This window comes from Macaca nemestrina, chromosome 11 (genome assembly GCF_043159975.1).
Source record: "Macaca nemestrina isolate mMacNem1 chromosome 11, mMacNem.hap1, whole genome shotgun sequence".
Taxonomy (NCBI): Eukaryota; Metazoa; Chordata; class Mammalia; order Primates; family Cercopithecidae; genus Macaca; species Macaca nemestrina.
Window position 1 is genome coordinate 107,807,698 of NC_092135.1, and position 24,849 is coordinate 107,832,546.

The window sequence follows — 24,849 nt, forward strand, 5'->3', positions numbered from 1 at the left end:
ACAAATTCTTTATGGAATGACAATTAAATACCTCTTCATGCAAAATATATTTTACCTAAGTGCTTGGCAAACTTCATTTTATAGCTAGCAGCATTTATTTTGCAATAAAAAATGAGTTTGTTCAATATCTGGAAACTTGTAAACTCCCTGGGAATAAAAATGCCTAATTTCAAATCTAGGACATAATAAAGGAAAAGTGAAAAACGTATCAATCCATCTGACTTTGCAATACAGGTGGAGAGATTATAACAAGGTTATACCAAGAAGCCTATTGCTAATTCCAAGTTTCAGTCTTTTATAATCTTTTTTCTCTCTCTCAAAATTTCCAAGGCTTTTTTCCTGGGCCTTGATTTGTCAAAATGATCATATAACTAAATTTTCTTCTGGACCACACTTAAGGGCACTAATAAAATCCTAATTCTCAGGAATTGCTTTCCCTAATCTGACTTCAGTGCCTGTGCCTGGTTGTCCAAAGTTCTCCATCTGTAATTAAGGTGGCCCTCACTAAGCCACCCCTTCTTTCTTGATCCTTACCCCTTTTCCCCTCAACCCAGAGACTTCGGTCATTGCCCCATTTCATTCCATTGTATAGACATTCTTCTATCTCTTTTATTCAGAGACTTCGGTCATTGCCCCATTTCATTCCATTGTATAGACATTCTTCTATCTCTTTTATTCAGAGACCTCGGTCATTGCCCCATTTCATTCCATTGTATAGACATTCTTCTATCTCTTTTATTCAGAGACTTCGGTCATTGCCCCATTTCATTCCATTGTATAGACATTCTTCTATCTCTTTTATTCAGATGTAGTGTGGTACACATCTTCCCACTGCACAAAGCCTTTGAGGTTTTCTAAACATGGCTTGTCAATTCTATCACTTACCTATATTTCAAATTTTGAGGTTTTTTTCATTAAGATCTTAAAATCTCGATCTTGGTGAAAATACTGAAATATTTCTGGGACCAGCATTAGACCTTAGTTTTGAGCTTTGGGGTTTTTCCTATGGAGCAGTTGTTCTCAACGTAAACACCCTCAGACTTCTCAGTCTGTCTCTGCTCACATCTTACTCACACAAGAGGGGCTAGCAGAGTTGCCTGTCACCGGCCAGTGGGGTGGTTGGAAACCCTTGCCTTCTGCAGGCGTCTGTCTCAGATTACCTGTATCCGTAGCTTAAGCTGGTACTTGTGACTTTTTCACTTTTCTTCCTTCATTGCAGGCCCAGAACTGCCTCACTAAGCTATACAAGCTAGATAAGATGCAGTTCCGACAAACCATGAGGGACTATGTGAACAAGGACTCTCTCAATAATGTAGTGGACTTCTTGCATGCTTTGCTAGGATTTTGTATGGAGCCAGTCACTGACAGTAAGTAAAGCTGCACCCAAGTTCTAGGAGAAGTCGTTGTGAGGTGAAGCAGGTAGTGTTTCAAGGGGACACTAAATTTGTGGAGGTAGAATTTAGAGGAAAAGATATGTATGTGTCCATGCATGTGTGTGGGTGTATGTATAGTGTATAAACAAGAAAAGCTTGCACATTATCTCTGATGACACATTTTGGAGGCTCTCTGAGGACAACTTACCACAGTAAATGAAAGTTTGGTAAAGCTTGTGGAGTTCTCATCTAGCCCCTCAATTTTTATACTACCGCTTATGGGACTCCTCTCTCTCATATAACCTTCTGTTGTATGATCTCTGAGACAGTGATCATATTGCAAAAAGGAGGTGGCTCTGAGGAAGGTGGGAGGTTTCCCCTCTCTACCTGCCCAAGAAATCTCTGGAAGAACTCTGAAATTCTTGGCAGGACTCTGTCTTTCCCAGGGCCTATGTGAACTTCACTGCAGGGCTCCTGCCTGACTTTTCCTTCTCTCTTCCCAGTTACCTGGTTGGCCTCACCTTATTCCACTTCAGACAGACTGAACAATTTCCATTGAGAAAGTAGCATTTCTCACCACCAGAAAGCTTGAAAATGAACTCTCCCTTGAGGGGTGATTTAGGAACTTTTTTTTTTTTTTTTTTTTTTTGTAAGTAATCACCTATTTAAAACTACTCTAAGCCTAAAAGTGTTTCCTAACGTTAAGAGTTGGTTTCCTTTCCTTTGCTAAGATTTATCAACAAAACCATTCCGGAAATGTAATTGGTTGTATCATAGTAAAGGCTCTGAAGGACACTGTGATTCATTTATTTCCAGGTCTGCCTACAGATTATTAAACCAGGGTCATCTTTAATTCGTTGTTTCTGTATTTCATGTAGCACTTCACTAACTCCTGGGTGTCAAGCACTGCCTTACTCCTACCCATTGTGTAGCTTAAAGGAAACATTGTCTTTAATTTGTGCCTTTGCATTCCAGACAAGGCTGGGTTTGGAAATAACTTCACCACAGTGGACAACAAATCCACAGCCCAAAATGTGGAAGGCATTATCGTCAGTGCCATGTTTAAATCCCTCATCACACGCTGCGCTTCAACCACACATGAATTGCACAGCCCTGAGAATCTGGTGAGAAGCTCTCCTCTCTTCCCACAGGAGGTCTCAGTCTCTGCCCTGAGAAAAGTAGTCATTGTCATGGCTATGAGTAAGAGAAGTTGAAATCTAAAAGTCTACACCTTAAAGTTTAAATATCTATTTTCCCTTGTGTCACCAGTAAGTCGTAATGGAGCCATAACACTTTTCTTCTCCTTGTTACTCATTATCCTATTTGTAAATTAACCTATCTTCCTCTCCCATTTCAAAGGTTATGGAGTGTTTGGTGAAATAATTATGAAGTATGTTGAGCCCTTCAGAAAGAAGGTTCTAGAGCACAGTTTGTTGGCACATAAAATACTGAAGAATGTTATCCCAAGCATTATTTGAAACCATATTTACTTTAAAAATTAATGCAAATATGTTGCTGAAATTGGTTTTGTTTTCTTTTATTAAGCACTGTCTGTAATCTTTTAGCTACTTGTCTTGAAAGACTGTTAATTAAACCACTAAAGTCACAATAGGATAGGGAAGAACCAGGTTATAAAAGGCTAGCGCTAAAGGCATAAGAATGACACGATAGACTTTGGGGATTCAGGGGGAGGGTGGGAAGGAGTTGAGGGATAAAAGACTACAAATCTAGTTCAGTTTTTACTGCTTGGGGGATGGGTGCACTAAAATCTCACAAATCACCATTAACGAGCTTACTCATATAACCAAATACCATCTGTTCCCCAAAACCTATAGAAATAAAAAAATTAAAAGGCTAGTGCTTAATTACCACCAAGAAGATTGTGGTTTGGGATACTAAAATGTAGATTAAGGCTGAAAAACCTGACACAAACAGGTGAATTCAGGTATCTTTGGGAGGCAAAGTAGCATTTCTCTATCCTACCAGTCTGTTAGATATTATGACTCCTATGCAGAAATCAGCCCATTTGCACATGTGGACCCTATCAGCTAATGTACCCAAATCAAGGAAATTATTTTAAGCTATTATAACTATTGAAACAATTCATTTAACTTGAGATAAACAGGATAAAATCCCAAACTAAAGGAATTGAACTTTGCTGACAGCCAAAGCCAACCCAGCAAGTTTCTTGGAGCTTGAGTGTAACACAGGCACCATCCATGCATGCAATTTGGTCATAGCAAAAGTAATTTAACAGGTTGATTATGATATACATGACTGCTTATACATCTTTTTTTTTACGAACTCATGTATAGAAAAATACTGTATTTCTTAATTTTTTAAAAAAGGAATCTTCTTAAGTTTGACTTTGAACTCCCATCCCGTAAGAACAGTGGGACATCAAACTTCTGTCATTCTAGGGGTTTCCCACTTCACAGTGTTGTGTAAAGACCCCCAAGTCTTAGGTAGCATCTAGAGACTGGGGAGGTTCCACAGGTCTCAATTATTAGTCCACACCTCTGGTTTCACATAGTACTCTTCGCTGTGTGCTTAGGGCTGTGCACCCTCTGGTGAGTTTGGAATCTTTCCTTTTTGGAGTCTTGCCCCATTCCTAGAGGAACTACTGCAGAGCAGAGTGAGGGGCACAGGGCCCTGCTTCCCACCGAACCCAAAGGGTTCTCCATCCATGTTTTCCCCAAGGGTCCTAACCTTCTACTTTCCTAAAAATTATGGACATAATTGTCCCAGTGGTCTTAGGTTTTGAAAACCAAAACTATTGAGGTAAGTGTTCTTTAGACTTCTGCATTCTGCCTTACCATGAACTTTTCCTAAGGCAAAAAAAATACAGTAACTGCCTTCTTAATGAGCAGAGAGAGAGGAGAAATGCTGGATACAAAGTTTAATTTCTCAAGTAAAAGTCCAGCATATATTTTAAAATATTGATTCACCAATATATTGGTTTTAATAGCCCTACATCACCTTGAGTTTGTAGTCAAGTTCATGTTCAAATGGGCTACAACATATATGTAATTTGCTAAATCTGTCCAGCAAAACGCATCATCTTTTGATTAATCTGTCTTTGGTAGAAGTGTCTAAAGGACTTAATATATTTTGTCATAATGGTGCAGAAAATTTGGAGAAGCTGAACAGGGACCAAAATCTCTAATGTAAACAAATTTTTGACTACCTTTTTCTTTGCAGGCATCTCTTCAGAAGTTATAATTAAAAGAGAAAATTAAAGCTTGGGAATCCAATAGTTTAAAATGTAAATTAATGTATTCTAATGATGCAGCCAACTTTCCGAATGAAGCGTGATAACCATCCTTTTTCATACCAAGGATGACCAGCAAAGGCCTTGGTAATGTTCTTCTATAGGAACATTGTAGAGGGAGTATACCACCAGCTTCACCAGTAGTAAACTGTCCTGTCTTAATAATTCCAATGCTCATCTAAGCCTAAGGAATTACTTTCTTCCTCTCTACCTGGAAAAACTATTTAATCGCACAGCTATCTTTCTTTCCCCAACTTCCTTCTTGCCTCCAAACAGGGACTGTATTGTGACATTCGTCAGCTGGTCCAGTTTATCAAAGAGGCTCACGGGAATGTCTTCAGGAGAGTGGCCCTCAGCGCTTTGCTTGATAGTGCGGAGAAGTTAGCACCAGGGAAAAAGGTGGAGGAGAATGAACAGGAATCTAAGCCTGTGGGCAGTAAAAGGTTGGAAGCTTGAACTCTCTGAATATGAGTGTTTGCCTTATGTCAGTAGAATAGAATCTGCTGTTGTACTGTCTGTGTGGTTCCTGTGGTGAAACTTCAGTATAGGAATGGTAAAATTATCTTGCATAAGTGGTTTCACTGGTGTGGTGCAGCTGCAGCTTAGAAAGGGAATGAATTTACTGTCAAATAAATGCCACCTGTAATATGAATTAGAGCTCAGTTGTTCTTGAATTTTCATATACTTGAACTTCACGTCGTAGCTCTTAATTAAATGGTAAAATGCTACCTGTTTTAGTCTCTTCTGTACATAATTTACACTTTTATTCAGAAAGGAAAAGCAATTACTGATACCATATGATCCTGTTCAGTAAATTCTATTCTAAATGTGGCAAAAGACAAATGGCTAAGTAATAGCCTGTTGTTTTTCCTTCTAGTAAACATATTTATTTTATGCCTATTGTATATTAACTCCTACCTAAAAATTAAAATAAACTCCTAAACTTAAAATCCTGCTTGCAGTTAATGACTCTGTTTGCAATAATGGTGATATTGTGAAGCAAAAAGGCTGCTAGGTCTGAGTTAATGATGCGGTATAAATTCTAAACAACATAGATTCCTGGTGACATAAAGTTCACAAGCAGCAAAGTTGTCTACAACAGAATGTTTTTGTTTATGAAGTGTATGAAGTATTAAGAGTTGCTAACCTGCTCTGCTGTAATTGTTGGAATGCACCATTTGCATAGGTCAGAGGCAGGAAGCATTGTGGATAAAGGCCAGATATCCTCTGCACCTGAGGAATGTCGCAGCTTCATGTCCGGTCGCCCCTCACAGACTCCAGAGCAGTAAGTAGCGTTGGCTTTGTCTCCATTGCAGAGGGCTGTGCACTTCACTGTGGAAGAATTTCTGTTTTCCAAACTGCTATTTCTTTGTTTTTCATCTCCTTTGAACTTTGCCTTGTTTCTACCCTTTACATTTCATTCCCAATGCCACTAACCTCTCCAGGCCAAATCACAAATAACCAGTCTGTACCTATGAGAAGCCTCCCTAACTACATTTCCCATCTCCAATCTCTCCCTCGCTTCTGCTTTTCATGCACACTACTGAAGATACACCTTGAAAAATAGTATATATACCAGGTGGGCTGGGAGTGTCTTCCAGTTTCTTGCTTAAAATCTCTTATAATTTTTAAAAAAATTAAATGTATGAATGGCTGTCAATATACTTAATGAAGCTTTTCTCAAAAGAAGTAACAAAAACTTTTCCAATGCTTACATTTAACTGAAGCATAGACTGTACCCCATTATACCTTGGTCCTCTCTTGAGATCCATTCCAGTGTCCTCTGACATCAGTTAGTCTACACTTTTCGTAATGGAAAAATAAAAAACATATTTAAATTAGTGTCCTCGGAAAATATAAGGGTTAGTGTAGACACTAATTGTACAGCCTAGTTCTATGCAAGTTTTATTTGTATTTTTTCTCTGTTTGAGAACTACTAATCCACAAGTGGAGTGAAAACATGTACTTCGTTTAAGGTATACCATTCTGCTTCCCCAAACCTTACTCAGTATTAAGTGATTTTTCTTCTAGGGATCCTACAGTATATTCTAGGTATTATGGTATCCTTTCTTCACAGTCAGGGAAATCAAAGTGAGAAGCAAACAGCCATCAGATAGGACCTTAGTAATCCATAGCAAGTGAACAAAATCTTCAAAGAAAAAATGCCCACACAGTTCTTGGAGCACTTCAAAATCTTAGAGATTTTGTAGTAAACACAAATTTGTGATATTTAGTGTTTTGTGTTTTGTGTTTATTTAGTGTTTAAGTAGATCAAGTCCATGGGTTCACGGTACATGTGAGTTCTTGCATATGGCTCTAGCCCCAGTATGGAGACTGGGCTTGCTCATAGTAGGCACTTAATCTATATTTCATGATTGAATGAATGAATGATTCAATCAATGAATGAAAGGATAAAAGTGTCAGATTATTGTTAAGCTTTCGTTTTCTTTAGCTTCCTTTCTTAAAATTCAGTTTTAGTTTTCCCTTTAAGGTAGCCTTTAAGGACATGGTAAAAAATCAAACATAAGCTCTAAGGAAAAAAAAATCAATGTGAAAGACAAAGTTCTGTGATTGAATAGCCATGAGACTAGTTAAAAGGCTTTATACACAGAAAGTCTGCCCAAAAAAGAAGAGATGATTTTCTTTTCAGATAACACTCAGATAACACCAGCAACTATTGAGCTAATCTGATCAATGAGAATGATCAACTAGGCAAATTGGATTTAAAAAATAAAGCCATCGACTGAATATTTCTAGGTTATTAAGTTTTCTAGATTCCAAAATATTCTCTTAGTTCAGTGTTCTGTAAATACCACCTAATTTCTTAGCATTTAGCACATCTATTCTTTCTTCTTATGTGAAGATACATGTTTTAATATGCCTCTACATAAATATTTCCACTTAGAGTGATGTCATAAAATGTCAAACATGGAAATTTTCATGATCTCAATAGGCCCAAAAGGTAACCATGTCAAATGTCCCCTAGTTAGCACTGGAGAAAGATGGTGGTTACTTCAGATGACACTGGCTCCTCCTCTAGCTTCTCTTTCTGTTTCCTTCTCTCCCCTTGTGGCCCTGTGTCTTCTTCTTTCTTAAATAATAGTCACATTCCCTGAGTCATATTAAAGCAGTTTTATGTACTCATTTCTCTGAAACTCAATATTGATACACACCACTGAACAAAGCCAATGTAACATTTTATTGAGGAAACTGAGAAATTATAACCTCCCCAGATGTTTTTATAGCCAGACCACATAGTCATACACATATCATTATGCCATGCATTTACCAAAAGTCAGAAATGCTTCATACCCTGTGATTGTTTGATAAAAAGTAACTAAGAAATCAAATTTTAGAAAACCAATTTAAATTCATACCATCTTTGATAAACAGAAGGCCCTATTTTTAAAAAAAGAATTTAAAAATATTTAGTACTCTGATGAGATTTTAAGAAATTCTGGATACCCATATAAATATCTATAGAAAATGATTGCTGTACACAGTACTGTCAAATTTTGGGTTGATTCAGCCCCAAAGCTTGTAAGAAAATCAATATGTAAAACCCCATAAATAAGTTTCATTATGTATTTTCTATACCTTTTCCTTTCCAAATTACTGGAGCAATATATGTTGCTCAAGCTGACAAATGTAGAAAACACAGAAAAACATAAAGGGAAAGTAGTTTAAAAATGGAAATACCACCAACTAGAGATAACCTCTGTTAACTCTTTGTGTATTATGTTGGAGACATTTTTGAGCATGTGTGCACACAAAACCACACTCAGACACGTGGTCACATGGTGTACTTTCTTTCCCAATTAACCTGGTGATGTTTTTTTAAAACCATTTGATTGTTGCCTTTTCACTTCGCAGTATATAGTGAATATTTTTCATATAATAGTCCTCTAAAATAAAAGTATAATGACTACAGAGTATACCACCATATGGAAATCCCATAATCTATTCAACTGTTTTCCTGGTTTTGAACATTTAGATTGTTTCCTCCTTTTGTAAGTTGACCAATAATAACTCAGTGAGTATTTGACCTTCTAGTACCTACATCTTAGTATGTTGTCCCATAATTTCCATGAGATTACTTTCTGGAAATTGAATTTCTCTGTTAAGGGCGGTGATATAAGCATTGGATATCGTATTGCCAAATTACTTTAAAGAAAGGTTGGATCATTTTACCTCCCCACTGGGAGTATGATAGGAACTATTGCTTTCTCTCCTCCCCACCACCGCCCCCCCCACCATGAACTCCCTTAATCATTGCTAATTTATTGAGTAAAAATAAAGATCTTACTTCAGCTGCCTGTTTTTTAATTTCTCGTGAGATTAAATTCTGCATGTTATTGACCACTGGTCTTTCTCCTATTGTGGAATGCCCTAATCAAAAATCCCCTTGCAGGTGTTCCTGTTTGCCCTACTGAGTTGTACTTATTTTTTACTTTCAAGCCCTACCTAAGTTTCTTTGACTTACTGGTTGTAGGATGATGCATTTCCCGGGTATGGTGTGATGGCATTCCATTCATTTAAATATTTTTTGTAAGTTTATTTGGTGTTCAAGTATGATACTATACTGGGGTGATGAGTGGGGAATGAGGAACAGTACTGCACAAACCTCAGGGGTCTTTAATAAAAAGTTAAATATTGGCCGGGCGCGGTGGCTCACGCCTGTAATCCCAGCACTTTGGGAGGCTGAGGCGGGGGGAATCATGAGGTCAGGAGATTGAGACCATCCTGGCTAACACAGTGAAACCCCATCTGTACTAAAAATACAAAAAATTAGCTGGGTGTGGTGGTGGGTGCCTGCAGTCCCAGCTACTCAGGAGGCTGAGGCAGGAGAATCACTTGAACCCGGGAGGCAGAGGTTGCAGTGGGCCGAGATTGTGCCACTGCACTCCAGCCTGGGCGATAGAGCAAGACTCCATCTTAAAAAAAAAAAAAAAAGTTAAATATTTACTGAAATTGTAAGTGCTTCTGGTATTATGACTCACACCTGCAGATGAATACCTGCAATAATATTTAATGTTTTTATTAAAGTTGAAAAAAACCGACCACCTCAAATTATAGCTGAGACATGACTATTTTCAAGAAGAGCTCAGAAGATGAACCTTGATCTCTTTCCTCCCACTTCAATGCCCACTCTTCCCACATTTCAGTCCATCAAAGATTGTTTTGCATGATTTGCCTAAATATCATTGACAGGAAGTTGAAAGAAATTTAGGAGAATTTCTCAAGTGTTGTCAGAAGTTTAACTCTATCCTCTGCTTGCTTACAGTGATGAGCAAATGCAAGGAGCCAACCTGGGGCGGAAAGATTTCTGGCGTAAGATGTTCAAGTCCCAGAGTGCAGCAAGTGACACCAGCAGCCAGTCTGAGCAGGACACTTCAGAATGCACCACTGCCCACTCAGGGACCACCTCTGACCGACGTGCCCGCTCAAGATCCCGCAGAATTTCCCTCCGAAAGAAGCTTAAACTCCCCATAGGTAAAAGTATGTCTGTATTTGTTTATGGATTATCTTATTACCAACCATGTCCTCAGATCAATTCAGTAATGCATAGTAGGGCTGAAAAAGAAGATCTTCATGTCATAAGACCTAAACTGACTTCATTCATTCATTCATTTAATTTTTTCTACATGTATTTTTTAATGCCCTAGTATATGCCTCTTCCATGCGCAGTCACTACACTAGCCATCAAGGATTAAATAGCGAACAAATACACACACCCTCCCAACTTTGCTAAACTTGCAATATAGTAGGAGCCCCAGTCATTAAAGCAGATAATCATACAACTAAGTATAATTGCAAACCATGAATTTTATGAAGGAAATATACATAGTTCTATGAAAACATGCAACAATGAGACCTGACCCAAATGTGGGGGAGGAGGCAGAAATCAGGGAAGGCTTTCTAGTGATAGTGGCATTAAGATCTCCAGGATACTTGGGAGAAGGAACGAGAGCACTCCAGGTAGCCATTATATGCAAAGATATTAGAAGGCCAGAGGGAAGTGAAGGAACTGAAACAAGGGGACAAGTGGCTGTATGGCTATAGTAGAATGATAGAGGCCAGGTCAGGTTGACTTCTCATTCTACATCCCTGGATAGCCAAGATGCGATGTTGAACAGGAGAGTAACTCAAGCAAGTAAACTTTTTCCAAAACATCACTGAGTGGAAATCATACTGGAGGGAGCTTGAGTAGATAAGGGAGACCAGATGGAAAGTTAGCTAGTAGGTTAGGTATAAGTAAATGGAAGCTTGAACTGGGTGGTGGCCATGTAGGCAGAGATAAATGAACACATTTGAGAAATATTTAGGAGGTAACATTCACAATCTTTAATGAGAGATGTGAAGCTGGATAAATGATGGTTTCATCTCAACCCAGATTCTTTTTGTCCTGGCCCCACATGCTCATGTAATTTTATAGTCTAACACTGAACATTTTTATTCAAAGCATGTACATTGAAAACACTTTGTTTTTCTATTTGTCCAAGTAATGTAACTTTCATCGCTTGTTGGGCTTATGCTGACATTTCTGTTTAATTGATTGGGTAGAAAATGCTACATTGATCTAAATGATTTAACTATTAAATAGGGAACTGGCTGAAAAGATCATCCCTCTCAGGCCTGGCAGATGGTGTGGAGGACCTCCTAGACATTAGCTCTGTGGACCGACTCTCTTTCATCAGACAAAGCTCCAAGGTAAACAGGACATAACTTGTGTAAGTGAATGTTGAAGTCGCTGACAGAAACATGTGAAGGCTGAGAAATAGCAAACACCTGCAGGAACCAAATAAGGAAAAGCTGAAGAAACTCTCCAGATGAACTAACTTTGGAAACTTAGATAAGCAATGGAAACTAAAATGTTTAAGTAGTAGGCTATCATAGGAAAGGAAAAAGGAAAAGTGTGGTCAAAAATTATGTAAAATTATAATGCAGATGTGGAGATGTATATAGACATTTTTTCCAGCCATTTTTAACTTTTGACACACCTATGAAATGACTGACATTTCAAACTCCTATCCAAGAATCCGGTAATTTTACAGTGATTCCTTTTACATATTAAGACACACATAATCCATTCTTTTTCCACTACTTTTGGCACCATATGAACCATTTTCTGTATTGAAAAGAAGAAGGAAACTCAGGATGACTGTTTTCACTACACTCCTCCTTCATAATACTGTGAAGCATTGGAGTAGCATAAGATTTCTTCCAAGAGTCTTCTCTGTGGATGCTCCATGGCCTGGTCATTTGTATACCTAATTTTCAGCAAATGTAAGAGTTATGTTTCCTTATATGTATACAAATTATTTGCTTACATTCTTTTGTTTTCTAATCTCAGTAAAACCAGGGGTTTTGTTTTGTTTTGTTGTGTTGTGGGTTTTTTGTTGTTGTTGCTGTTGTTTTTGTTTTTGTTTTGTTTTTGACAGAGACTCTATCTGTTGCCAGGTTGGAGTGCAGTAGGTGATCCTGGCTCACTGCAACCTCCACCTCCCGGGTTCAAGCGATTCTCCTGCCTCAGCCTCCCAAGTAGCTGCGACTAGTGCGTGCCACCATACCCAGCTAATTTTTGTATTTTTAGTAGAGACGGGGTTTCACCATGTTGACCAGGATGGTCTCGATCTCTTGAGCTTGTGATCCGCATGCCTCGACCTCCCAAAGTGCTGGGATTACAGGCGTGAGCCACCCTGCCCAGCCAAACCATTTTCTTTTATCTAGTCTGTTTTAAAAGTGATATTTTGAAATTATACAAGTAATATGCAAGACTATTGGATATTTAGAAAATATATGTATCATTCCTTCCTTACCTTCTATTTGCTAGAAAAGCATAAGTCAAATATTGGAGTTTGTGTGGCTCATAGCTTCCTTGCTGTGCAAAAAATTTTGAGTACTGCTGACCTAAAAGCAAGATGAAGAACATATTTTAATTCTTAGAAAGAGAAACATGTTATTACATTTTCATTATAATGCACTCTATAAATTAATTTATACTGATTATTTCAGAGATTTAAAGTATTCTATTTGGCTATCTTTCACTTTGGTCTGATTCTCAGTTGTGATGTTTGTAAAGAATAACTATGTCTTGCTATTCATTATTTCAGTTTGGACTTTACCAGATTTAAACTCTAAGAATATCTCAATTATTTTTATAGCACCAGATTATTTAGCTTTAGTTACCTGGGACCTGGTTCCTTTTTGTAGTTACAGTGATATCTTTTTTGGCACATGAGAATGAACTACACTGATGACTAAACTAACCAGATGTGGGACCCAGAAGAGCAAAGTAATCGCATGAAAATGAGTCAACAACTCATTTTCAAGTCAAGGATTGATCTAACCACAACGATTTACCTTTGAATCTTGTTATCTCTCTACTTTCCTTTTTCTTTTTTTTTTTTCAGGTCAAATTCACCAGTGCTGTGAAGCTTTCTGAAGGTGGGCCAGGAAGTGGAATGGAAAATGGAAGAGATGAAGAGGAGAATTTCTTCAAGCGTCTTGGTAAATGTCATTCATCCTAAGAATTCTATTCAACGTTCATCAAACAGAACAAAAACTTGATTAGATTAAGTGTTCCATTTTCTATTTTCATTGGTTTTTCATTCATTTCTTTCTCATACACGCTTTTACCACTATCTATAGCTTCTCTTTTTGCAATTTGATTCAACAGACATTTACGGAAGCCTTACTATGTTCCTCACTCTGTGATGGGCACTGGGTTTGCAAAGAGTAAGATCCAGCCTCTTCTGCTGTTCTATCCTTTATTAAAATCTGAGAACTTTACAAAACTTCCAGAGATCCTTTTATCCACCCACCTATCTACTAACAAATTCTGCTCAGTATATCCCTGACAGGTGGCCAGCCGCCCTCTGCACACTTTCACTGAGGGGGAGTTTATAACTTTACAAAGCAACCTGTTCCAGAGCAAGACAGCCTTAATTATTAGATAATTTTTCTTCACATTCTGAAGACATACTTATCCACAAATTTGCTTCATTTGTCCTAGTTATGACGTCTGTACCAAGATGCACACACATACACATCACATACACTCTCACACACACATACCATGCAAACTCCATATGTTATCCATTTCATGTTCTCTCTTTTGATCTCACTGCTGCTAGCTAAACATCTTTGATTTCTTTACTTTTCCTTACGTGGAAGTGTCTCTAGATCCGTCACCATTCTGATTCATTTTTATTATGTATTTTAGTTAGATGATATGCTTTTTTACAAAATGTGGAACTTAGGATGGAATGCAGTATGCCATATTTAAAATTAATTAGTATAGTGGATAGTGTGACTATTAAGCTTGAGGACCACAGGAAGTATATGAACACAATTTAATATTACATTTTCTATTTTCACATTACGTAATTGGTTTGTATTGATTAATTTTTTGCTGGCTTTTTTTCACATGGATGAATATTTTGTGGTATATTTTGATGTAGCCATTATTTGTTCTTCATTTCAAAAATGATGAAAATTTATTATTTCATTAATTTAAGAGGTAGTTAAGTCACTTACCCAGGAAGGAAATTAAGAGACAGAATCCATAATTTTGAGAAGTATCCATTTTCAATCCTTTTACACTCTTTCCACTCTTTATAATCCATAATATTTGAGATTTTATATTAAAATATAACTAAATAAGCAAATGAATGAAAAGAGAATCAAAACTAAATCAAACTCTGTCTTTTCTTCTTTCTACTATAAAGATCTGTCTGCAAAGACGTGCACATTTCCCTGTTCTCGTCCAAGTTGTTCATACTATTTCTGAACAGGACAAATGCAAAGATATAACTCTAAGAATACTTCTACTTGACTTTGATTAATAATTTGTGGGTACAGATTTTTAGTGAACCATGCCCGTAATTTTCTAGTGATCAGAGAACTTTCCCATATCACTACAGAAACATCATCAGAATTTTCCAGAACATGCCTATGATATCCTTACACTCTATCAAAAAGAAGAACGTGACTTAGTTCAGCATAATGAAGTTACAGTGACTCCTATGATTACTTCTCTTTTGAAAATGTTCCTATCTTATTTAATTGTCTCTTATAGAATTTGGCTAGGGCAAAAATCAAGTTTATTAGTCTCTGTGGTTTTAAGAATCTTCCTAATAACCAGGACATTCATAATTTTCAATCCTTTTACACTCTTTCCACTCCTCACAATATTTTGGAGACAATATGTCTCACGTTCAGACGTCAGTATTATAAAGAAATGTTTGTTGTGCTTTTTTGAGAATGAAGTGTGGAGCTAAAGTGTGTTCTCCAGGTATGTGTCATGCTAACTGGATGTCATTTGACTGGAGCTGCAATCACATCTTTAAGTTCTCTTTATGCACTAAAGTATAACTGAGGCTTAAACTCAATCACATTTGGTGAATATTTCTTCTTTTTTCAAAATTCCTTCCTTCCTTCCTTCCTTCCTTCCTTCCTTCCTTCCTTCCTTCCTTCCTTCCTTCTTCCTTCCTTCCTTCCTTCTTCCCTCCCTCTCTACCTCCCTCCCTTCCTCCTTCCCTTCCTCCTTCCCTTCCTCCCATCCTCCCTTCTTTCTTCTCTTTCTTTCTCTCTCTCTCTTTCTTTCTTTCCTCTCTTTCTTTCTTTCCTTTCTTCCTTCTTTCTTTTTGAGACAGGGTCTTCCCCTGTCACCCATGCTGGAGTGCAATGGTACAATCATAGTTCACTGCAGCCTCAAACTCCCAGGCTCAAATGATACTCCTGCCTCAACCTTGCAAATAGCTAGGATTACGGACATGCAGCACCGTGCCCCACTAAATTTGTTTTACATTTTTTGTAGAGATGGGTGGGGGGTGGGGTGTCTTGCTATGTTGCCCAGGCTGATCTTGAACTCTTGGCCTCAAGTGATCCTCCTACCTCAGCTTCCCAAAGTGCTGGGATTACAGTCATGAACCACCATGCCTGCCCAAATATTTCTTCTTAAGTGAACTTTTTCTGTCTACTGCGAACCGAATGTGTATATCCCCAAAAAATTTGTCTCAAAGCTCTAATCCCCAAAGTGATAGTATTTAGAGGTGGAGGCTTTGGGAGGTGATTAGGTTTAGATAAGCTCATAAGGGGGGCACTTGTGATGGGATTTTAATGCCCTTATTAAAAAAAAAAAAAAAAAAGAGGAGACATAAGGTCTCTCTGCATGCATACACCAAGGAAAAGCCACGTGAGGACATAACCAGGAAGAGAGCCATCACCAAGAACCTGACCATGACGACACCCTGATCTCAGACTTCCAGCCTTCAGAACTGTGAGAAATAAATGTTTGTTGTTGGCCGGGCGCGGTGGCTCAAGCCTGTAATCCAGCACTTTGGGAGGCCGAGACGGGCGGATCACGAGGTCAGAAGATCGAGACCATCCTGGCTAACACCGTGAAACCCCGTCTCTACTAAAAATACAAAAAACTAGCCGGGCGAGGTGGCGGGCGCCTGTAGTCCCAGCTACTCCGGAGGCTGAGGCAGGAGAATGGCGTAAACCCGGGAGGCGGAGCTTGCAGTGAGCTGAGATTGGGCCACTGCACTCCAGCCCGGGCTACAGAGCAAGACTCCGTCTCAAAAAAAAAAAAAAAAAAAAAAATGTTTGTTGTTTTAAGTCACCCGGTCTATGGCATTTCCTTATAGCTGACCTAACTGATTACGGCACTATACTTCCCCATTTGTAGATTTTTCTTCTTGGTGGAAAAGATAAAAGCATAATTGACTTGTTTCCACTCTCCTTTTAATTCTCTTACATTCTCTTCTTATTCATGTTCTAAACATGTTATCATTAGCATTTCTTACAAACATTAGTTCATTCTGGAGTTTGTGTTTTTCTTACCACGATTCCTATGGATTTTAGCCATTGTTTCGTATATTCTTTGTATTCCATTCACAGATTCAAAAGATCTGATATGGAATATTCATAGAGCCAGATTCTACAATGAGTTTGTGTCAACAATACCTGAAATATCGGCAGTTTATTTTTGCATGTCTAGAAAACAAAGCCATAGTATTTGAGATTGTTATCTGGAATATTTTATGTGCTTTGGGCTGGCAAGAGAATATAGCTTATATATCACTATTCTTTGCCTATGTTCTCTTGCTTGTTAAAAATTATAAAAGATATGCTGTGAGATTATTCCTTTGGAATTGCTTGCAGAAAATAAGTATCTCCAGCTTAAACAACATTATCTGCTAATCTAAGTACATCATATTTTACAACAACTACTTCCCTTAATCGTGCAAACATCATTGTATTTTTGAGCCTGCTTTTTTCCTTACTTCCTTTTCTCCTTCCTTCCTTTCTTTCCTTCTCTTTTCTTTCTTTCTCTTGCTTTCTTTCTTGCTCTCTCCTTTCTTTCTTTTCTTTCTTCCCTTTCCTTCTTTTTCTTTCTTTTGCAATCTATGTGTACAAATGATTAGTACCCAACCATGATAGATGTGTTGTCTTTTCTCATCTAAATTATCTTAATTACAGAATTTGTTTCTTTCTTTAAAGTTGTTAAAGAGAACAAACGTCAAACCTTCTTACCCTCAGTTTAAACGCATTACTTCAACTTCAGTGATTTGAGATGAAATGCCAATAGAATTTCTTTAAAATTTAAAAGTTATTCAATAAATGAAAACTGTATCTGGTGAACGTGAAATAGAATTGAAATTACATTCAGAAATCAGCTATCTTTTTCTTTTGTGTTTTCATATTCACTGAAATTATTTCATTCTAAAAATCATGTTGTCTCTATTTGAGGGAAGGTGTTTGATTAATTAAAACAATTTTTTTCAACTAATCAACTGCATATCTTCTATGTTCTCAGCTGTGCCATCAACACAATGGGAAATACTGCTTAAAGAAATACTAGATTTTATATGTCTGAAACTTTGTACCCATAAATGTATATGATAATGATCTGCCAATTAAAAATAATATTAAAAAACAAGTGGGATGTTTTTATACATCCCTTCTTGGATTTAAAAGCTTATAAAAATGCATTCTATGTAAATAGAATTATAATTACACCTCAATATACACCTCAACATAAAAAATAAATATTAAACAAATGCAACTAAAATATACTGAGGCTAAAAAAGTAATCATTATGTCTAAGGAAGCCAAGAGGCATTCTCACATCCTAGTGTATTGCTATAAAAAATTGATAAAAAATACATTTTGCAGCCAAATTACTTTTTGACATTTCTTTTAGTAGTAAAATGTGGAATGCCAGCAGGATACAATTTTATCGTCAGTTTATCATTAAAGATACAGGAGAAAACCCAAGAAATATAACATGTACAATGAGGAATTATTTCTTACATTAAGTTTTTCTAACATGATCACTACCTTCAGCAGAGTATAAAAGTCTGACCTTCTTCCATATAAACATTTGGTATTTTAGAGATTACATTATGGCATAGTGGTAAGAGTGCAGGTTTGTGGTCAGTAGATCTGGATTTAAATCTTGCCTTTATAACTGTCCATTGTATAAACAGATTGGGCTGCTTAACCTGTTCCTTCTTTATCTCTCTGTCTCTGTCCACCACTATCTCCTCACCAACAGACCCATACATCCCAAAAATACATTCTCTTTTAAAATCATTTGTAAAAACTTATCTTATAGGGCTATTGCAAAAAATAAAGAAAATTAATTATAAAACATTTCATACAGTACTTGGGATCTACTAAGTGCTCAAAATAGTACCAAAATTATATCAAAAAAAAAATATTATTATCTATTAATGCTATATAAATACAATGGAAAATTTCCATTATAATTAGCTTTTATTAATAACATGACTCTTATGTCCTGTGCTTATAGGATTCTGCTTATCTTCTCACCTGTAACAAATACATATTATTCTGTGAAGCAAAGAATATAGGTTCTTGCTGTCAGTGAGTGTTTTGATGACTTCTGTCTTCGTTATTTTACTTACGTTCCTTAACTGCATTATTTTTGAAATTCTTGCAATTAAAATGACACTTCTTTTAGCAATATTGAATAAAATTCTTTTGAAATTAGTAATCTTGTCAAATAAAAGTTGAAGAAAACTGTGAAATACATATTCTTAATGCTTCCTTAAATAAAATAATGGCAACTGTTCTTACTAAATTTGATAAATAAGAATAACTTCATTGATCATCTATCTGGTCTTATGTATTAATTCCATTACAAATTTTAGGTAGTTATTACCTAATGTATTTTAAATCTTAATTATAGTAACAAATAATAAAACAACTGGATTCACAAAAAAGAAAAATCTTATTATTTGGGATGTCTCTTCAATTCAAAGTTTAAGGGACTGTTTATACTTTTTAACAGATGAGAATTCTTTGGTATACATATTAGTATACTTTATATACTATTAAAGGGGTATATATAAATGATTAATGAAGTGACATATAGTTATAAAGAATAACAGGAATATACCTGTTCTAGTAGCTTTGGTGGTGTCCGGTGAGGAAATAGAGTAGCATTTTGAAAGGGAGCTGCCTGAAAACAAGGCTCTCCTGGAATTGTTTGTTCCTCATCTATAGCTTTGTATCATTTGAGATTTTGTCTTTTGAATTTTTTCCACCATCAAATTCTTCTCATGGTAGTTCTTTTTGCATATGATTAAAAAAAATGCTATACTAACTGGCAAAAAAACACTGAAGGTATTGAATTTTGAATTTTTGAATATGGAATATTTGTATCTGAAAAAGAAACAAAGCCATAAAGAATGAAATATAGGAAATTTCACTAATGATACTTTATCTTCTGAGGCCATTTTTGAGCTTATGAAAATGTTCAAACATAGGCAAAAAGTAAAGAGAATGGTTCAATGGATCCAAAATATTCATCACCCACTGGAAAAATAATTTAGAAATTGCCATATTTGCTTCATCTATCTTTCATGCTCTTTTAAATGTATTGTAAAACAAATCCCAGACATCATGTTATTTCATACTGACATAGGTCAATATGATTGAGTCATTGTGAAAGTTGTAGACCAAGGCTGGTAATTATTTTTATGCCTTGCCATAATTTTTAAATCTGGTGATAATAAAGTCTAAGTGAATCTGTGTCCCAGGCTTAAACTGCTTCCAAATGATGTGTTCCCTGATAGAGTAGGTTCCCGCATTTTTACATTAGTGGATATGGTGGCTGACATCCTTGTGTGTGGCGCACTGTCATGATAAACCCAGGCCCATAACTGTAAACACCCCCTTTTATCTACTATGAATGCAAATTGTTAGAGTGGTAACCCTAATTCTGAACCTCCAGTAGCCAGTGATTCTTTGTGCTGTAACTGATAAAAGGTTTTTCCTTTCACTACAATGCTTTCACCACACCAAAATGTACCAATTTGTACAGCATGCTGTACACAATGTACACATTATACGCAATGCTGTACCAATGCTGTATCAATTTGTTGTAACAGATTGGAATTTGCACAGTGACTGCAACTTCCATAAAAACAGAAGTTGTTGATTACAGGAAGAATAATTTTAAATACACCAAAAGCTCTTACTAGTATTCAAAAGAAGACCTGCAAGTAAAATGATCAAACACTATATTTAAATATTTCGGTAAAATCTTACATTTTCATATGTCACGTGTTACCAGATTCCCAAAAGTCAGGATGTGTTTAAATCAAACATTAGGGTGGAGAGCAAGGAAGTGGAGTGAAGGAGAAAGTTTTCTGGCCAACACTGTAGTAAACACACTGTTGTATCTTTGAAACTCTTTTTAAACCTGTGATCCATTACATTCTCTCTCTTTCGTTCCTCCACCATGGCACCTCTCCTATAGGTTGCCACAGTTTTGATGATCATCTCTCTCCCAACCAAGATGGTGGAAAAAGCAAAAACGTGGTGAATCTTGGAGCAATCCGACAAGGCATGAAACGCTTCCAATTTCTCTTGAACTGCTGTGAGCCAGGGACCATTCCTGATGCCTCCATCCTAGCAGCCGCCTTGGATCTAGTAAGTTGGTGAAAGAATTTTCCCACCCTACCCCGCATCCCAAGTAATACTATTAACAGAGGTAAGCATGAATCCCCAATTGTAATCCTCCTGTGTTTGTTTGTTTGCTTTTTCAGAATTAGTGATAAAAGGGGGAAGAAAGATGGTGAGGTGAGAGAAAAGAAAGGGAGAAACATCCTAATTAATATGCCCTCGGAAATAGACTGTCTAAATATGTGAGGGCTCTGGAGTCAGACTAACTGAGTTAAAATCACTCTGACATTTACCACCTGAACCTCTGTAAAATGAGTGTAAGATCAATAACAATACTATAGCTGCCTTCTAGGGCTAGTGTGAAAACTAAACGAGGTATTAGATATAAAGCCCTCATCACAGTGCCTGAAATATAGGAACTACACAATAAAGTGGGCCATTATTATTATATTATTGGTCCTATGTCTGCCATGTATTAGTCCTTTAAACTCGCCAAGCCTTGATTTCATTATCCATCAATTGGAGGAAAAATATGAAACAAGGATCAATTGAAATGAATTGCACAAAAGCACTTTGAACATTGTATGGTATTATACACATGTAAGGGATTAAAGAGTATGAAGTGGATCTTGGTTAGAAAGTGTTTTTGTCTGGTAAATTAGGCCCACATGTGAATTTTGAACTCAGCCTCTCAATTTATTTACCTTTATTTATAAAGTCATCATATGCCGCATAAACACGGTACAAAATACCAAGTAAACATCAATAAATAAAAGTATTTTATTTTAACCTTTTAAAAAGACAAACTGAAATAGATTTTTATTAGAACAAAAAATTTTAAGCCTGCCAATAAATGATCTTTATTTCAGGTTTTATGACACACAAATGAGTGACCAGTGGTTATTCATATTTTACATTGGAAAATAATACAAACCTTATAATATAATTCGTGAAATTTCTCTGTGACATTTGCAGCTTTTGCTCTCAGGATATTTAGTGACCAGCAAGGTATGTGGCTTCACTTAAGGCTGAAACATTAGTACCACTTATAATCATCCAAAATGATTGCTTTCTATTATATAAGATTTTTTCAGGCTGGGCGTGGTGGCTCATGCCTGCAATCCTAGCACTTTGGGAGGCCGAGGTGGGCAGATCACGAGATCAGGAGATCGAGACCATCCTGGCTAACACGGTGAAACCCTGTCTCTACTAAAAATACAAAAAATTAGCCAGGCGTGGTGGCGGGTGCCTGTAGTCCCAGCTACTTGGGAGGCTGAGGCAGGAGAATGGTGTGAACCTGGGAGGCGGAGGGAGCTTGCAGTGAGCCAAGATCGCACCACTGCACTTCAGTCTGGGTGACAGAGCAAGACTCCGTCTCAAAAAAAAAAAAGAAAAAAAAGATGTTTTTTTCAGTCAGTTTCTCATTATTGGGTAGTGACCATTGAGATTTTTTTAAAAACTGCAGCATGTTCAATGTGTATTGATATGTGCCATGGTGACTGTAAAATGTAGAGAATCACAGGTCTCCAGGAGAGCTGGGGTTTGTGGCAATTAAACAATCAAAGTACAGTGAGATGTCTGCCTAAAGCAGGAGAGCTTAACAAGGCAAGGAGCCAATCCCCTGTTTTCTAGGTGGGACAGTGGAAGCTTAGCTGTCACTCTTTTGAGTCATGCATGGTTTGTCTTAATCACATCTTGCTCTGTTCCCTAAGGAGCAGATTAAAATAAATAAATGCAATAAATTCATTAGAAAAGAATAAACAATCAAACTCTTAAATAATGGAAAAGTGTATGAACAGCCAGTCACCAAAAATACTAATAGTCAGTAAACTGTACCACATCTTATTTGAACTTAAGAAATGCTCTGTTAATTTACAAGTTTTAAAAAAAGTAAAAGAAATGCCTATTAAAATATCCAAGATTCCTACTTTATAACTCTCAGGTTGGCAATGATTTGAAAGTGCTGATATGAGTAGAAAATATCAAACACCACATGCAGGGTCAGTAGTGGTGTAAGCAGCAGGATTTGATTAGGGAACAGAAGGAATTCTTGGACTAACTGTGTGATAATGAGAGCAGTGATGGTGAGTGGAGCACTCCTCAACTCCTCAACTCCTCCCTGAGTAGTAAGTAATTTTGGACTGTATATAGTCAGACAGGAAGAGTTAGTAGTTCTTTACATACCAAATACATCAAATGGAAAGGGTGGTGGTATTAAAAAGCCCAGAGGCAATGTGAGTTATAAGATACTCACCATATAATGATTAATTAACTCAGCAAATGTCTTCTGAGGGATTCCTGTGTGCCAGACATGGTTCTGTTAATGATAACACAACAAAACTCAACTGGAGGACTGCACCTATTTTTCACTTTTTCCAGTGAAGATTGTGTTTGTATAGTGATCTTTTTTCCAGATATCTTAGTCTACAGCATTCTAAGGTTGATTAATGAATGATTAGTATTTATTGTATGCCCACCCTGTTGCCAAAGGGAAAAACTGAAGCACGGAAAGACCGATTAATAGGCAGGGCTACTAAGTCAGCAAAGGATGGAGCCAGATTGGAACCTGGGTCTATCTTCCAAGCCCTTCTATTTTGTATTCTACCATACTGACTCTCTTATTAAAATATTATGTGAGACCACTTACTTTAAAGCATGCAACAATAACAAATTCCGTATTTTATACCCAATAGCTTAAATGTGGTTAGGAAAGTGAAGGTGACAGAAGCTGATCAAACAATTATTCAATACACAGTAATATTTGCCGCTTTACAGATGGTTGAAGCTGAAGTGCTCCAAGGGTACTATCATGTCCATCGTTGTCTCAATCCTAAAGTCACAGCTACTTTTGGAAAATTTTTAGACAAGTGAGGCGTCAGAATTTTCAGGTAACTGACTAATGAAATTAAGGACAATTGTAACAAGTCATCTTATTTCAACTTGTTGGAAAACTGAGTGAAAAATATAGGCACAGCTTGCTGTAGAAATTGGAAAATGATGGAATAATAGTAGAGGATAATAATAGTAATAATAGGTCAAGTAATTTTCATTATACTTGACCATTTTTAAAGTAAAATAAGCACCTGATGAGAGTTGACAGATTGTCCTTCATTCACGGGAAAGGTCTAGGCCTCACATTCTTTCAGAGGTCCTGAGCTGAAATTTCTGCATAAATATGGATCATGCCATGTTAGGGGCTCTATCAAGTGGTCTTTTCATTTGCTTGTTTTCCATATGAGGGAACAAAAGCCCCAAGAGCTGAGGTGAGTTTGCTCAAGGTCACATGAATTAGTTGTTGCAAAAACTGGCATCAGAACAGATTCTTCTGCTTCCATTCAGGACTCTTTTAGCAATGCCATATGCTATCACTGTAAAAAAGATGACTTAAATAAATCAGAATGGGTATCTCTTTGACATACTGAAAATGTGCTTAAATGTATATGCCCTCCTATAATAAAAAAGAATGTGAATGACTTTTAATGGTCACAAAGCATTTGAATCCTTAAAAGTGTTCCTTATCATATGAACACATGATGAATTAATAATAGAAAAATGTAAGATTTTCAATCTTAAAGATTCATACCACACATTCACTCTCTAAACTGGTGACTCTTAACATTTAGGGACATAGATTCTTTCAAAATTGGATAAAGTTATGGAAATTCTCTCAAGAAAAGTACATTTATAGACAAAATTTAATTTATAATATCAGAAAGTTTATGGAGTCCCCCAAAACCCACCCATGAACCCAAAAATATTGAGAATTCAACCTCAATGAATGCATGATTACTGTCAAAAAGAGACTCTTTCATTAAGTAATGGAAATTACTTTATTAATATTCATTGGTGATATAGAAACAGAAGGAAACCTGTCATAATTACTTCCTACATGGAAAGCTTTTAGACTTTATGTAAGATATGTGAGCATGGGAGAAACAAAAGCCTTGTCATAAAGACAGCAACACACTTAGAGATTTAAAAAATAATCCCAATAAAACAAATTAATACTGGCTTTATGGGGGTTATTTTAAGAAGAATATTGATGAACAGTTTGATAATCAGGTATCTGGGGTATCGGGACTTCATTCCCTCTCATCAAATGATTTTATACCTATCTGATATCCAACTGCTGTACTACTTAGAGTTTCTGATATGATGTCATACCAGAGTTCCCAGTTCTAAGTACACTCTGTTTCTGACTGAGGCTTGACTCCTACCATTAAATTGGGCTGGATCATGTAGAAAACTTAAATTTCTTTT

At 36.7% G+C, this 24,849-nt stretch overlaps 1 protein-coding gene across 23 annotated transcripts in view; it reads left to right on the plus strand.

Moving 5' to 3' along the window:
- Positions 1-24,849, plus strand: part of LOC105481129 (unc-80 homolog, NALCN channel complex subunit) — a 231,613-nt gene that overhangs the window by 59,341 nt on the left and 147,423 nt on the right. For 20 of the 23 annotated variants that reach the window (XM_011740446.3, XM_011740447.3, XM_071073882.1 and 17 more), the window contains 8 exons: positions 1,220-1,367; positions 2,349-2,497; positions 4,921-5,087; positions 5,831-5,929; positions 9,929-10,143; positions 11,249-11,355; positions 13,059-13,155; positions 20,444-20,616. In XM_011740446.3, coding sequence (XP_011738748.2) covers positions 1,220-1,367; positions 2,349-2,497; positions 4,921-5,087; positions 5,831-5,929; positions 9,929-10,143; positions 11,249-11,355; positions 13,059-13,155; positions 20,444-20,616 — 1,155 coding nt within the window. The remainder of the gene's footprint in view (positions 1-1,219; positions 1,368-2,348; positions 2,498-4,920; positions 5,088-5,830; positions 5,930-9,928; positions 10,144-11,248; positions 11,356-13,058; positions 13,156-20,443; positions 20,617-24,849) is intronic. The other 3 variants (XM_071073877.1, XM_071073866.1, XM_011740444.3) reach the window with 1 other exon arrangement.